This window comes from Cygnus atratus, chromosome 18 (genome assembly GCF_013377495.2).
Source record: "Cygnus atratus isolate AKBS03 ecotype Queensland, Australia chromosome 18, CAtr_DNAZoo_HiC_assembly, whole genome shotgun sequence".
Lineage (NCBI taxonomy): Eukaryota > Metazoa > Chordata > Aves > Anseriformes > Anatidae > Cygnus > Cygnus atratus.
This window is the reverse complement of record NC_066379.1, coordinates 7,986,469-8,003,105: the sequence shown is the minus strand read 5'-3', so window position 1 is coordinate 8,003,105 and position 16,637 is coordinate 7,986,469. Positions and strand designations below refer to the sequence as shown.

At 42.9% G+C, this 16,637-nt stretch overlaps 1 protein-coding gene across 3 annotated transcripts in view; it reads right to left on the bottom strand.

The window, feature by feature from the left end:
• Positions 1 to 7,399: 7,399 nt before the first annotated feature.
• The window catches only part of HLF (HLF transcription factor, PAR bZIP family member), a 35,909-nt gene continuing 26,671 nt past the window's right edge, over positions 7,400 to 16,637 (bottom strand). Inside the window, exons 3-5 of one of the 3 annotated variants that reach the window (XM_035558837.2) lie at positions 14,749 to 14,969; positions 14,564 to 14,616; positions 14,190 to 14,404 (exon numbers count right to left, since the gene is read on the bottom strand). In XM_035558837.2, coding sequence (XP_035414730.2) covers positions 14,356 to 14,404; positions 14,564 to 14,616; positions 14,749 to 14,969 — 323 coding nt within the window. In that variant the 3' untranslated portion in view covers positions 14,190 to 14,355. Of the gene's footprint in view, positions 11,630 to 14,189; positions 14,405 to 14,563; positions 14,617 to 14,748; positions 14,970 to 16,637 lie in introns of those variants that run through there. The other 2 variants (XM_035558834.2, XM_035558835.2) reach the window with 2 other exon arrangements.

Sequence of the window (16,637 nt, the reverse complement as noted above, 5' to 3'; positions counted from 1 at the left end):
TGCCCCATGTTTGGAAAACTGAGTCACCTACTCAATTCTTTATTTAGTTCTGGTGTATTTAGCTACATGATTTCTCTGGAGGCTAAGTCTGTCATGTTCACATCATGTGCTTGACTAAGTCTTTTCTCCATGCTTTGCTATTTTTAAAAGAATGCAGGATGTTAGTCTCTGCTCATTAATTGCTTTCACTGTCAATAGGTGTCAGAAGATTAAATCTAAAAATAGTTAACAAAAGAATGACCGGGAGGACAAGGCGGACGCTTGCCTGCTCCTTGCCTTTCCTGTGAAGTTAAGCAGGTTAATTAGCTTGTGGCATAGACAGTTGTTCTTCAACAGCTAGGGGCTGTTTGCTGTCATTCTTTTATTATTTTTGAAGTGTTCGCTTTCCATTTTCATCATTTGTCTGGCTAAATTCACGAAATGCTGTCATAGTCTTAAAAGGGAATGTACATAAGGTGCCTGAAATGTTCACTAGTGGCTATTTGGAAACATTTGAATGCTTTTAATTTGGTATTACAGCTGTGCTGGCCCAACTGTGGCGTAGCAGCAGTGCCATGCCTGGAGCTAAATGCCCCCAGGCTGCCCCATGTTGGGTGTTGGATGTGCTCTACAGCCTACATTGAAAATTCAATGCAAAGATATTCAAGTTGAAGACCCTTAGAATGTCCATGCAATATACAGTCTGAAATAATGCAGTATTTAATTTTTATAGTGTCTACTTCTAGGGAAAGCAGGGGTTTCTTTGAAAAAAGTTTTCCAAATTCCTGATCGGGTAGTATGTTGCAGCAGGCTGACGTGTTGTTACTGAACTGGGTGTCTGATGGCTTGTGTCACACCAGGTATCTCCATCCTGTACGTGGTGAGTCTGACTGCATGCAGTAGGGGTGGCAATGTTGTTCCCTTTGTACAACCAAGGCTCTTGTTACTAAGGATAAGCGAGGGAACCAAAATCCTCTTGCAAAAGGCTAGCAGTTAAGTCAACACCAGTTTTATAACAGAGGTTACATCATTGACTCTAATGAGGCTCGGGTGCTCTCAGAAGGATATACTCATGTCCTTGTTGCTTAGCAGCATGAGCCATGCTGGCTGTGGGTTTGTGCTCCCAAATCCTTTAGGTGCCTTTGAAAATCTCCCTTAAATTTTCATGTAGGTGAAAAGCCATTAGTAGGGACCTACCGAATTAGTGGCTTTAGCTGCAGCAGAGCTCTTCTTGCTTTCTGGTGTGTTGTGTTTGGTTCCAGGAGCGACGCAGAGGTTTGGGGAGCAGGCAGTGACCGGTGATAGTATGAAGCTTCCTCGACGTGGTCAGCAGGGGACTGAACCTCACCTGGACATTCAGATCAGACCACAGGCTTGTTTGGATAGAGAGCTCTAGTTACTGGATATGCTGAAACACCCAAACCCAACCCACAACACCCAGTGAACGTAGGGAATCCATGGTACATTTGGCCTCAATGAGCAACAATTTAGTGATGCACACTAAAGGATTGAGTGTCATTGCTCTGGGAGTTCAACCATCTTCTCTAATTAAAAACCATACACTTGGGAAGCTAAGAATGAGTTTAGGAAGGGAATGCAGATTTTTTTTTTTTTTAAATAAACCTTCATCTATGAATGTGTTTGACTGAATGAAAGCAGCCTTTGTCTTGAAGCTGATGGTGGTGCTGAGCAGCTTAATCAGCCTTCTGCTAAATCACTGAAAATAAAGCTTGAAGGGACTCAGGTATTTTTAGCCCATCCTCTGCCTGCAGGCAGGACGAACTCTGCTTGTCATTCCTGATAGTCCAACCTGCTCTAAAAAGCCTCAAACAATGGGGATTTCACAATCCTCCCAGGCAGTTTATTTCAGTTTCACCCTCTGCCCTCTTATACTTTTTTTTCTGCTATCTAAACTGTATTTTCTTTGCTATAGCTTAAGCCCATTAGTCCTAGTCCTGTATGCGGTGTGCTCAGAGAAGAGCCCTTACAGTGAGGTTTTCTGTGTCTGCAGACAGCTGCTTCTTCCGTTCCTTTATTCTCCCCTAGATTCACACAAACCCAATTCCTTCAATCTTTTTTCACAGGCTGTATTTTCTATACCTTGTATCAGATCTCCAGCAGTTCTTGTCCTTCTTATGCTCTTCATAAGGTGACCCCCAACTGTAGGGTGCAAGGGCAGGAGGGCATGGTGCTTTTGGTGCTTTGCCCCCTTCTTACAGCCATGCTTCCCTGCCCCTGGGCCACTCCTGCCACCAGCAGAAGGGCAACACTGGCCAAGCACAACCAGTGCAGCCACCCTCCAGTAACGCTGCAATTTGCAGGGGATTTATGCACCTTTTGTGTTTCATGAGAAGAAAGCCTATGTGGATCCAGGTGTCCCCTAAGCAATGAATGAATCCCAAGAGGTCCACAGAGACCAAGATTTTGTCTTCGTAGCACCAAAGGGCTGCAGTGGGAGATGATATGTTCCTACGTAGCTGGTGGTGATGGTGTTTTGGATCCCACCTGTGGTGGCTGCAGCACAGTGTGAGAGGCTGCCATCCACTGTGGGGGCCTGAGGGAGAAAGGCTTGGAAACCCTGACCAGTGTTAAAAAGAAAAAAAAAAGTACTAGCCACCCACACACTTGGTGGGCTGAAGCTCTGGGAGGCCCAGATTTTTTCTAAAGGGCCTGGTTTTCCCTCTTAGGCACAGCTGCTGGGGACATCCCTGCTGTTTGTGCCTGCACAGAGCAGCAGGATTGCATTCATTAGCACTGGGGCTCTGTGCTTATCTCATCTAGTATGTGTGTAGTTTGGAAGCAGTTCAGATAAACTATCTGATATAATTGTTTGTTTGTTTGTTTTAAATTATGCTGGTTTTTCTTTGGCCTCAGGCCCTGGAGTTCATGTCCCAGGCTGTGCTGAAGCATCAGTGCTTGAAGTTTGACCCACCTCTCAATGGGAAGGTCCCTTTCGAAGGAGCAACCCTATGCCCCACCTTATCTAATCAGGCAACATAGATCATTGCGTTATGACACTGAAACGCACGTATAACCTGAACTGAACCTTACACAGAGTCCTTGCATATGCATGTGTATTTAAATGCTTACACAAGCTCAAATATGTAAGTATATATGTGCTTAATGTAGGTGTGCTACAAGAACCTAGATAGAAATTAAGTGAGCAAAACCAGCATCTACCAGCCCAAGAAGGCAAGCCACATTACCAGGCCTGCCCTGGGGTGCATGCAGGGGGCCGTTGCGTGCCAGCTGGTGCTGTAGACCTGACCTCAGGACCCATCTGTGCCAGGAGCGGGCAGTGGCAGTCCCACCCGTGCCCATCTCCTGCTAAATGCTCCTTTGTCTCTGTGCATTGCTGAAGCCTGGGCTTCCTGGTTCAGACGAAGGCAGGGAGCACTGTGCCTGTGCTTCAGGAGAGTCCCAGTGCCATCAGGCTCAGTACAGAACAAAGTTGTAGTGTTGATGTGGTGATAAGTCCTTGTACCCTGGCCCTGGGGACTTTTTGGCCTTTGGCCCTGCAGCCTCTCACTACCAGGACTGGTGAGGCCCTGGCCCCACATTTTCACAGGGTCCCTTGTCCTGCTGCAGCATCGCAGAGAGAGAAATATATTAGGGAGATGATAGCCATAAAGAGAAGAAAAAAAAAAAAAAGGCGGTTTGGATCTGAGCCCAGCTCTCAGGAGCTAAGCACAGCTCGTGCGTGACCCCTTGTGTTGGAGCTGGCAGGGTCCAGTGCTGCAGGATGGGGCCTGGCATCCCCAGCCAGGCACACGGCGCAGGAGCTGTGAGGCCCCCCCTGCAGCAGTGACTGAGGGTTTGTGCCAATACAGCTGCAGTTGTTCAAGAGGCTTCTCTGTAGTTGGCGATGACATGCAGCTCTATATTCACACCCACGGTATCTCCCATTTCTCCCATGCACACTCACCTCTGCGGTATGATTATATGTAGAAATGAAAAGCAAATATGCAGCAGAAACTGAGAGGTCATATTCAGTCATGATGGTGAGTCCTACTTGTTTCTTTAAAGTAACACTTTAAGGCTCTGTTATCTTTCCTCTTTCCCTTTCCCTTTCCCTTTCTCTTTCTCTTTCTCTTTCTCTTTCTCTTTCTTTCTCTTTCTCTCTTTCTTCTTTCCAGGCCTGTCTTACTGTGGAAAACAGCTGCCAGGCATGCACCTACTTGTTTATTTCCCTCCAAAGTAATGTTTTTTAAGCAGCTGAACAAGCTTAATAGAGGGTTAAAAAAACTCTTAAAGTTTTTAAATTCCTACAGGTTTCATGAAAAGTGTGGCCTGAGTTAAAAAAAAAAAAAAAAAAAAAAAAAAAAAAAACGGGCTACCCCAGTGATGGCGGGGCTGCAAAGAGTGCTCACACACTGAGCAGGGCACCAAAATGGCTGCTAAGCCCTGTCAGCATTAGACCCCCCCAGGTCTCCAAAGCCATCATTGCCTCTTTGCCAGCAAGCAGAGCTTAAAACACTGTAAATAAGTGACACCCTTGTGTTAATAGGATCGTGGAAGCACAGAACATCCTGAGTTGGAAGGGACCCACAAGGATCATCGACTCCAACTCCTGTTGATGCTGCTGATCCAAGACGTGTTCTTTGCGCCTGGTAAAGTCGTATTTATTTTATATCTTATGTGCTTTGGGGAAGAGGATGAGCAGGAAGATCTCACCCAGGTTGCTGAGCCCTGCTAATGGTGGCTGGGGCAACGCAAACCCCAGCCCAGCCTTGTCACGTACCAAGCCGAGGCCTGACCTGTGTGTCCGGAGGCAAAGGGAAGCCGTCCGACCCCAGCAACACAGCTAGGCTTGAACTGGAGCTAACGCTGTGTGTGACAGAGCCAGGAGCGTGACTCTTTTCATAAGGCAGTGCAGGACCCAGTGCTCAGTGCTGAGGTTACAGTGCCGTAGTTTCTTGCCTGTGGGCTCTTTCTGGAGGCAATTTTTATAAATACGTTGTATTTCGTGTCTCCGTGGGGCTTTTCTATCCCTGAAACGGGGACGGCTGCGGCTGGCCATGGCCGTGGTGAGGTCTCCGGTGTCCTCCAGAGGGCACCAGGCACCGGCAGATGGAAACTGAGGCTGCTGGGATGGAGGTGCAGGCGGGTTTAACCGAGCGGGTGGCGCACAGCGGCCGTGTCCAGCTCAGCCCTGGGGGCTCAGCTGCCCACCCCCCGACTCGCTGCATTCAGCAACAGCCATTAATTAGTTCGTGGCGCTGCTTTTAGATGCCCTCTTTCCCAGAGAGGAGGAGGCTGTCAAGTGCCATGCATCCCACTGGGCAAGGAGGAGGCGGTAAGGACAGCTTTAGCTGAAGTGGGACCTTGGTGGCACCCTGAGGCAGCAGGTGCTCCTCAGAGAAAGGCCGAAATCCCCTAAAAATAGCGAACAAAGCTGTAGTTCAGTGGGGAAGAGCCAGGCTGCCAGGAGCTGGGCATTGCTCACGCAGGTCGGAGATGTGGCCTCTGCGCCAGCCTGGGTGCAGGTTCTGTTGGCTGGCCGAAGGCCACACGCTGAGCACAGCCCCCGTTTTTGCTTGAAAACCTGAAGCAGCCCATCGACACAAGCTGCCAGAGGTGCTTTTGGGGGCACTACAGCTGGCAGAGACAGCAGAGGGTGTGATGTTAAAGGCAACCAGGACACAGGCCACAGAACACAGCCATAGGGACAGGCAGGCCCAGGCCTCATGGCACCAGGGACATGGCGGGGTCAGGGATGCTCTCTGTATAAATGTGTCTGTACACATCTTGCAGTGTGTTCACACGCTTTATATACAATATAGAATATACACATATGTATGCATATTAAAAATGTGTATACATACAACTTATCAGTAAGTTTTATCTGGCACTACAATCTGTATTATGTATCTATAACATACAATATTTCCTTCCAGAATTTAAAGGGGGCCTATAGGAAAGATGGGAGAGACTCTTTGTCAGGGTGTGCAGTGACAGGACAAAGGTTAACGGCTTTAAACTAAAAAGGGGCGGTTTAGATGAGATAAAAAGAAGAAATATTTTCACTCGGGGGCAATGAGGCCGTGGCACAGGCTGCCCAGAGGAGCTGCGGATGTTCCCTTCCCTGGAAGTGCTCAAAGCCAGGTTGGATGGGGCTTTGGCCAGCACATACACTATTTTGTGCATAATCTGTAACATAAAAGGAAAATCAACCTTTCTAGTGATGAAATCTATTAATGTATATTATATATAATATATATAATATTTACAATTAAGTAAGTTCTGTTAAACACACGATATGAAAAATTAAACTTATATCTGTATGTAGATACACAGACGTATATGGGATGGTGCATGTGAATGCACACACAGAGTGGGAGGTGGAGGTTAGCGTGTAAGTGCGTGTGTGTATTTAGTATAGCAAGCACATATTGTCCATAACCTATAACATACGTAGTAAAAGCAAGCCTTTATATCAGTAAAACAAACAAAAAAAATCTCTTTGTAAATGTGTATGTATATATAAATCTGTATTGATCAAGTAAATTCTACTAAATATGCTATATGAAAATATAATCATGGAATCTGTATATTTAGTTATATGGATATATAGATATATAGATGGATACGTATGCATATATATGTATATACACACACACACAGGGGGTGAGAGAGAGTGTGACTGTGCATGTATGTATAGTGGAACAAGTAAAGTTTGTGCCTGAAGTATTTTTTTCTATATCTCGATAGATAGATAGATAGATATGAGATCTTTGTATCAATAAAATCTACTGTGCGTGTGTGTGTATATATATATATAACTGGTCTTTTAAAAATAAATTTTGCTAGATAACATATATGAAAATAATTAAACTTTTATCCATATACATGTTTTTATGAATTATTAAAATATATTTTGTGCATAAGATGTATTTTAAACCCAAACCTTTATGTATATATACACTAATATATATACACACATATATTTTATATATATATATATATAAATATAAATATAAAACATTTTTTAAATAAATTTAGCTAAATATGCCCGATGAAGATCGTTCATTTCTATATGGCTAGACACTGAGAGAGAGCATGTGTGTGTCTGTGTAATAAATTTACGCTGTAGATAATATGCAGCATATTAAAACAGACCTTTATATCAGTGATATCTGTCTTTTAGGTATGAAATTTGTCATTTTTTATCTGCTAGCTATTGTAGCCAGCAGGTGGAGGTGAGGGCGGTGATTCTCCCCCCCGCGCTGCTCCCGTGAGACCCCCCCCCCCGCAGCGCTGCACTCAGCTCTGGTCCCCCAGCAGAAGGCGGATGGGGAGGTGGTGGAGTGAGGCCAGAGGAGGCGGTGAGGCTGCCCTCACCGCCTGAAAATATACCCCTCCCTCCCCAAGGCCCTGAGCCCAAGCCCTGATAGACCAAAGGAAGCACACAGGTGAGAGAAGAAAAATTTAAAAGTTTATTAAACATTAAGAATAACAGACAAAAAAAAAAAAAAAAGGTTTGGGCTGAACAGCATACAGGATGCAATCCATTTCATGTCATACAGTTAATTTGATCTTATTTATTAAACTTGTATTTAAACAGATGCTGTCTTGTGGTGTTGCCAGAAATACGATGGTTGATCACTTGTAAGTTTTAATACATACATATTTCTTTCTTCACATAAAAAAATCAACAAAATAAAAATAAACTGCACATCTCTATCATAAATCACATGCAAAAATAGATTTAAAGCAATAATTGGGGCTATTACAAACCCACGGAGGCAAGATAATCAAATGTTCGGGGTCCTTCGGCACCACTTAACGCACCCAACTTCCAGCTTGCCACTGCAGCGTTTGTGCTGTTAGGTGCAGGCAGTGCTGAGCGAGTCAAGCAGGAAGCCGAGCTAACGTGCATCCCTTGCATTCTGTTTCTTGCTTATGTGGATTCAAGTCAAAACTTTAGTTCCATGGTGCTTGGTTTAGTGACTTTTTAGCACCATTCAAAAAGGAAAAAGTAACTCCTTCCTACTCTCTGCCACGTGCCTTCCCAAGCAGAGTCCCAAGGTGCTCATATTCACAAACACATCTCAAATGCAATTTATTTTTAGAGGATATTCCTTCTCAAAAAGAAAGAATTCACTTCTAAGACTTAGAGAAAAAAAAAAAAGCATTTTACCAATGCTTATGTTTTAATAGAGGTCAGTGAATTATTTAGACACAATAGTAATTATTCTGCAAATATATATATTTCTATTTTTATAAAATTAGAATTTCTTATGCCTACAAGCTCCTTCAAAGCCATCAGAGGTGTGATGATCCCAGCTAAGCTGACCTTAGGACCTGAAAATGAGCTAAACTTTCTGGGTTTCCTTGATACTGCCATTCTGGGGAGACAGCCTGGTTGGAGAACCTGTGGCTTTTTTCCAGGTTTTAGCCCACATTTATTTTCTTTCCAGCTGAGCCTGGGTACTGAGCTCCCACACTAAGAGGTGAGTGCCCAAGCCCCACAGGCTCCTATGAAAGTCCCCCAAAAGCCTGTCGATGCCCCGGTTGGGTGCCCAGACACTGCCTCCTCCCACTGAGCTCCAAGCGGGCGCATGGCTGCTGCTGGACGAGGTCATTGCTGGAAGCCTCTGCTCCTCTGTGGCCGTGACTTAATAAATCTGTGATAGCCAACCTACAAAACTACCATCTCCCACCCCTTCCCTGCCCAAAAGAAACTAAATAATCATCTGCATTTTTTTTCCCAAGCTGCCTTTTATATTTTAAAGAACATTTTGTGGTCACAATGCAGTGCACTGATGGCTCTAGCTATTTATGTACCAGCCCATTTCATATACTTAATTTCTGCTGTTCAGGCATCACCCCAAGAACACTCATAGTAAGGGTGATGAGAAGCTGTTGCATTTTGCCATGTTGCTGCTAAAAACATATTCATAGCAGTGGCTGGCTGGCTGAGCCCCCCCACTGTCACACAACCTACTCCAAAGGAAAAACCAAAGGTTTATTTCATAGGGGATATAGCAGATACACTGACTTATACCAAACAGTCAGCCTCCTTTCTCTACCCATGCATCCAGTGGCTTATACTGACCTCAAGAAAATAACTTACTACACTTTAAACTTTGCTGCAGCACATGGAAATTCAGTTCACTGAATAAATGGTCCAGAGGCGAGTACTGCACATTAAGGGACAAGTTGGGTGCGTTTGAGGAAAAATACTGGAAAAATGCCATTGATGTGAGGATATTTTTTATGCTGAACAAAATGTTGGGTCCTTTGCAACAATCTCCTGAAGCATGAATAATTATTTAATGGAATGAACAACCTTTTTATTTGAAAATAATGTCAAAACACTTAGAAAATTGTGAGCAAGACATGTAGCACCATATTTTCCTCACATGTTAATAACTGTATGCAGTACGTACAACTGTATACATGAACAGAGATATATATTAAAAAAATCAGTTGGAAACAGATTCTATCATCATCAGCAGAATTAGAAAAGACTATGTTTTTTATTATATACTGTTTTTCTGCCTTTATAAAATATTGTATTGTCCAATTAATAGTTGACTAAAATCCATATTGTGCTTTGTCCCTATTAAATAGATTCTTTATGTGTTTCTGATGGAAAATAATAAAGTCTCTCTTTTTCAGTAATATGGAACATCCTTGAAAGCCGTATTACTTCCATAAAAAATTTAATTTAAAGCACAGAACATGCCGGTGTGCCAGTGGCAGGCTTAAAATATTAAAGATTACAAAAAAAAAAACTACAACAAAAAAAACCAACAAACCCCTAAGCATTTCCTTTCTGTACAATAATGGAGAATATATATCTTTGCTATATATTTTAAACACGGAATAGCTTTTTCTCTTTGCTATATATAATATATGTCTTTCAAAATACATTGTCAGTATTTGTACTTGAAAAATACTGTACAAAACGAACATACTATAATTATTCTGTATAAACTTTATACATTTTATAATATCTATTCTTTTGGTCTATAGTAAACACTTAGATTGATTGGATTAACCACAGTATATGACAACACCATCCCCTTCTGAAATACACCAGTGTCTCTTACATTCATTTCTCAGAAGTCCACTTTATATTAGAACGTGTTCAAAAGCAAATAGAGTTTAAAACACTAAAGTTCAGAACCATCAGTTCATGTCACACTCAAAACAACAATCACTAGGAAAAATGGGCTTTGCAAACCAGTGACTTCTTCTAACTGAATAAAAGTGATTTTTCAAACAGCAAGATATAATCCACAGAAAGTATATTACAAAACATGGGAAAGAAACAACTGAATTTAGGTTATTTAATTTGTAATCACAAAATGGAACTTGAAGAAATGCATAACTAACTGAAAACAGAAAAGCCCCTCTGATTTCAACATCGGATCTGATTTGATATTATTAATTTTGTTGTTTCAACTAATTATCCTGCTTCTTATACATGCGCTCCCCATTGCAGGGATACAATTAGCATGCTCACATTAATGTGACTTTTACTTTTTAAATTTTTTTTTGTTAAAGACATGAAAACTTCTGTTGAGTAGGGAAACCATCCTACGTCCACTAGGAACATCCGGGCAGCATGCGCGCTAGCGTACAATAGGATTATTGCTTCAGGTACAGACAGTGCAAAATACACACGCTGTGGTCTATCAATAGTACTCCTATCTACCTGGGGTCTGTGGAAATAAAAGGAACCTTAATAGCTATAGAGAAGCCATTATGGGATCTATAATGAGTATAGCTAACTCAGTCTAACAGCACTTTAAATCTGAAGACAATTATCACCAAAACTTAAAATACAACAAAAGCAATCTATAAATTAATAACTCTGCAGTGTAGTACTAAATTATTATTTGTGCACTTTATTAGCGTTAACTTTTCTGATTAGACATAAACAATAGCTTGTTACTCTCGAAAAACTGAGATCTACTTTTTTTTTTCTTTTTTCTTTTTTTTTCCTTTTTTTATAATTTATACTGGGATCTTTCCAAGTAAATCAGGAGGATGGAACTGGTTACAATAACATAAAAACCCTAATCTGAAGCAGCACTGAAAAAATATAATAAAAAGCTTACTATGGCGGTTCTCAACAGTCCAGGTAAAAATGTGGCACCCTTTGAAGAGGGCTTCGTAAAAATGGGAAGTGCTGAGATGCGTGCGCACGCACACACACACACACAACATGCACACACACACACATGTACAGACGTGTGAACACACGTGCACACATACGCAGGTACACGCATACGCAAACAAAAAAAAGAACATAAGTCAGTTTTGTTTCTGCTTCTGGTAAAGTGCTGAAGACAGAAAGGTTGGTTTGGGCGTGGTGCTATCAAACAGGAAACACATTGTCCATCTATTCAAATGCCAACCCGCAACCGAAAAAAAAAAAAAAAGAAAAAAGAAAAAACCCCGCTCCCCTCCCTTCACTTTACAGGGGGCCGTGTCGAGCTTCATACTTCGCAAGGACGTTCTTGCATTTGCCCAGCTCTTTCCGCAGGTCGGCCACCTCCTGGCGGAGAGCCGAGTTCTCCTTCTCCAGAAACGAGGCGCGGATGGCGATCTGGTTCTCCTTCAGCCGGCGGGCATCCCTCGACCGCTTGGCAGCCATGTTGTTCTTTCTGCGCCTTGCCCAGTATTTGTCATCCTGCTCATTAAACACAGAAGGAAACAAACAAGATATTAGATTTCAGTAAACTGAGCAGCCAGCAGGATGTGCTCTCGGCCACAGCCTCGGGGCTGGGCATGACTTAACACCATGGATTTTGCTGGCCGTGGCCTATTTTGTTTGCCAGGCCAACGAGCCCAGACAATGCCAGGCACTGCTGGGACAGAAGTTACAGATTTACACGGCATAACCCAGGGAGCGAGTGCAGAGACCTGTGTGTATTTCTGCCAAAATGAAAGGGGCTAAGCCCCTCATCCTCTTGAGCATGAAGTCCTCCAAGCACAACCGAAGCGCTATTCCAGCAGTACAACCCATCGCACGTCTCCGCTGACCTAGTTATAGTTAGCACATCCAGCTTCACGTGTGATGACTCATGCTACCGGTTGCTGGAGCAGTACTAATTACTTCTTGTATGTCCCTGCTCATCTGTTTTGCCAGCCAACACCTGGTTCGCTCTGCTTGTTGGAACCATCCATGTCCTCTGTCGTTCAGCTCTTTCCCTGTCGCTACAACACCCCAAAGGGTTCACGTTTGCACTCTAGAACCACTGGAAGAGGATCCCTTGGCACAGCTTCGCAGCCAATTCAGGAATGGCAAAACAAGGACGGCTGCTCTGGTACTGTCCGCAAAGAGATTAGTACAATAGGCTTTGACAGTGAAGAAAAAAGCATTTGCCAGAAATAGGTCCACTCATCTCTAAAGTTTCATAAGCTAACACATTCCCAAAGTGTTGTCCTTAAAGCTTTGTCTCTAGGACATCACCTTAGTTGCATTTGTGCAAAGACTGCAAGTCACTACTTAATTTCACTTGATTTTGTGGCTTTTCTAATGAAATGGCCTTCAGTGAAATGGCAGCTTCTGCACTACTATGAAAATTAAGCCCTAGAAATCCGGAAACTCACTGAACACAAAGTGGGCAGAGTGTCTCAGGAAAAGGGAAATTCCATCCCCTGCAGAGAGTGATAGAGCCACTCAACACTCAGACTGCCTGGTCGAGCTGTCCAGCTCAAACTTGCCCTCCCAGAGTCACTCCTCCATTTTTATATGCTTACATTTGCTTACAGTCTGAGGGCAGCCCTTGCTTCATCAAGCATCGCAGCACAGCCCCATATCCAGGGCGAGAACCAGGAGCCATCTGGTCCTCCACTGCACTGAGCAGGGAAATCCCCCCCACTGCCTCATACTTCTGCAGGAAACAAGCCAGGCCTAATGCTGCTGCTCTGCATCTTCTGCCGCTGCTTGCATGAGACAAAACAAGAGCGAAACAACTGCTACAAGTACTCTACAACTGCTTTATACTAGTTTAGCTTTGTGAGTTGTGCAGCAAAGATGATTTGGAGTCAGTGCATCTCTAAATTGCTTTTCACCTGCACTTAGATAGGACCACCCCCCAAAAATCCTCTTAAAAACAAGCATGCAGCAAAAAGCTATGACCTGAATCTTGTTTATAATTTCCCATCTCACTCCACTCCAAAAAATCAGCTTTAAGCAATTTATTAGTGTGCCACCTAGGCTTCATCCATTTTTATTTTAACAAATTGCTATGGCAAATCCCTTAATCCAGACCCGAAAGAGGTAAGGCTGGCATTTCAAAATCACATGCAACCCAGAGACGATTGACTGGTCTAATCTGCTTACCCACCCCGAGAACTCAACAGCCATTCCACACGCCAGGGCAGAAGCAGCGCTTGGGTCAAGCATTCTGAACTGAGTCAAGGGCATCTGATGTGAGTATCTCAGAGAAGTGAGAGACCTTGAACTGAACCCTTTCAGTCTTAGGCTGAGAACTTGGGTGCTCCACTGCTGCATGCAAGACATTTTCCACATCTGGTATGAAGCAGTCCAAGGGCACTTTTGGCAAAAGCTTGCTTTGACAATATAAGGACACTGAGCACAAAATGAATGACACTGAGGGGCAAACTCCAGTCTCCTTACACCTCTGTAGCCATTTCTGTACTGAACACCTCTCTTTAGGCAGACCTCAGTACACTGCAATGCCAGCAGAGCATCAGAAGCAGTAAAATTTGCCTGAAAAATAATGGCACAGTGCAGAGAAATCTTTCTGAATGAAAACTGAGGACACCACATAGTGACACCACTGGTGTTGTGCGCTCTTTTAGCTCACACAACATTATCCTCGAAAATAGTGAAGAGCATCAGCTTCCTTCCCTAATGCTATCACTGGGTGTAAACACATGCCCTCCCAGCCTCTGTGTGCACAGCTGAAGATTCCCACCAACACCAACAGGCTTTCAGTCTGTATCTCGGTGGGCCACAGCAGAATTCTTCACTGACTACTTCTGATAAAAAAAAGACCGTCTTGGAAATCACATACTGGGAATAGAATTTTGCAAATAATGACAATTTTCACAGTTATTTGATAAACTGAATCAGCTGACCAATTTGTTCAGCTGTCTTCTAGCAAGTTCTCTGTTCTTCACATCTCAGAAGCAATGAGAAACATAAACAAGTGTTCTTTTTGTTTTTAATTATTGCATTATTGTTGTATTATATTTTAAATATTGTATTAAAATACGCTTACCGGCAGAATTATTTTGTTCTGCTTCCCTTCAACTAGTTTAGATCCTTTCACCTAGTTTAGTAGTATTTAGTGTAGTGTTCCCATTCATTGTTATATGCAGAGCTAAAGAAACTTCCGAACAAGACAAACTGTATTTCATTCTGTCATTATCAGGGGCCTCTGTGGACTACACCCCGTGAGGGAGAGATTCTTCCTTGAAGACTTTACAATCTATGCTGATGAGACAGACAGAGAGTGGAGGAAAAGGAAACATGATCAGACTGTTTCATAAGTGGGAAATATGGGACAAAGTAAGCTTGTCCAAAGTCACGCAGGAAGTTTCTGGCATACAAAGGAAATTAATATTGATCTCATGAATTTCAGCTGTTGATTACCGTATAAGGGACATTCTTGCCTCAGTCCTCTTCAGAAGTGTTACAGTTTTGTTCTACAACAAAGTCATAATTAGTATGGCAGATTTACATTACATGAAAAAACAGATTCATGCTATAAACATGTATGTGAGAGAACAACTGTCATAGAGTGTGTACAAACAATGTTGTCACCAGTTCCAATTTACCTTCAGGTCATCTGGAATGAAGACTTTGCGAGCTTTCTTAATCATTGGCTGTGGTTTCAGCTCTTCTTCAGAGAATTTGCGCTTACGAGGGTCAAACATCTCCTGGCCAGGAATACTGGAAAGAGCAAGATCTGCAGGGTCAGGTTCATAGCCAACGGGAACTTGGATAGTCTCAGGATCAATGGGACTTGGTGTGTTTCGGTTTGTTGGCAAGATTTGACCTACAGAAACAAAGCATGTATTCAGCTATGTTAGAAGAAACTATGTAAATAATATCACTGAACATGACTTTGAGAGACTCTGTAAATAATTTACAAGCAGTAATTCTTTAAGCTTTCATTGCAACTTTGGTAGCTACTTTGGTTAAGTATTACATTGCTCATTTTGCAGGGTGTATATTCAGGTCCAGACATGCTCACATCATTATTTTCAAGACTGGTTCCTAATTCTGGTTGCCAATCTTGAATGCCCGTTTAGGATCAATGAATCCAACAGAGCTGCACTCGAATGCAGGCACAGGATTTACCATGCCAACCTGTGCCTCAACACCACATCCTCACGAACAAATCATAAGTATTGTAATTTAGGTCTGATTTATCCATTACGCCATAATCCTTCCCAGTTTTCTCATACACAGATTTCTAGAATCTGACAGTGTGTAGTATTTGCAATAGGACAAAAATCTCATGAAAATGTACTGTCAAGCTGTGCTAAAGCACTCCACTAAGGAGATTGCTAACTATTTTCTATGAAATCCTACTGGCAATGTTCTAAAACACAGTGAAGGAAAGTAGCAACGTGAAAGGCTACAATGACTGCTTGAAAATGCTCTGCAAAAATGGAAGAACACTTATTTACGCGACGTTGCTCTTTTATGATATATAAAATCTAGTTAAAAGGAGCCTACCCCCAGGAAAGCACTACATATCCCATATTTTTATTTTTTTAATCTTTGATATAGCCTTCAAGACCTCAGTGCTATAGCAGCAATTCAGGCACCATTCGCACTAAAAATCCTATTTAAAAATCTCAGCCAAAGGTTCCAAAAATAGGATCCTAAAGTCAGCTGCCTAAACACAGACTGTCCCCATGGGCAGAATTTTCAGAAGTTTTCACATGCCTCAGAAGTACCAGCATCGCAGACTTCAGAAGAGGGCCTAGTGATTGAAGGATATATTCTTTTAAAATTTTGGCTACTAGCTAATTCACTTTGTCTTTACAGATGTGACGGCTTTCATAATAACTACACAAACATCCTGTGACTGCATAGTATTTCCTTATTTGTGTCTGTATCTGCAATATTTATGGTGTAAAATGGTAAACATTAAATGCCATTTCTAATTCCAAATCAAGGCCAGTGTTAACAATGTAGTTTTTATTTTAATCTAAAAGATTGCAGCAACAATATTGGAGCCACACAGAAAATGCACCAGGGAATTGCGTTGCGCAAAACGGGGCTTACTAGCAGAGAGCTCGTCTTTTGTAACTCCGATTTTAAAATAGCACTGATAAAATCAGCTTCCAGGAAAGGTTAGTAAAGGCCTGGGAGAAGAAAACAGGAGGATCAAAGTTATTTGATTAATATATATATATCTGTATGAGAGAGAGCGAGAGGAAAGAATTCGTCTGCCCGCACTGTGCCAGCCCTGCGCGTTTCCTCTCCTGCTGCAGGACGTGGCACGCTGCTGCCAAGGCCCGGGTGCTGAAAACGCCGTGGTTCTGGCCGTGCTTCTGGTGAGGAGCCTCGCTGGGTGGACCTGGGTGCTGGGTTTTTGGTGCTTGGTGTTTGGTGCTCGGTGCAGGCACCTGGGCCCGCTCAGGGCCTCTGCCAGTGGTTGGTGGGTGAACACTGGCTGTAGGGGCCGGGCTCCAGGATGCTGTGGTGAGAC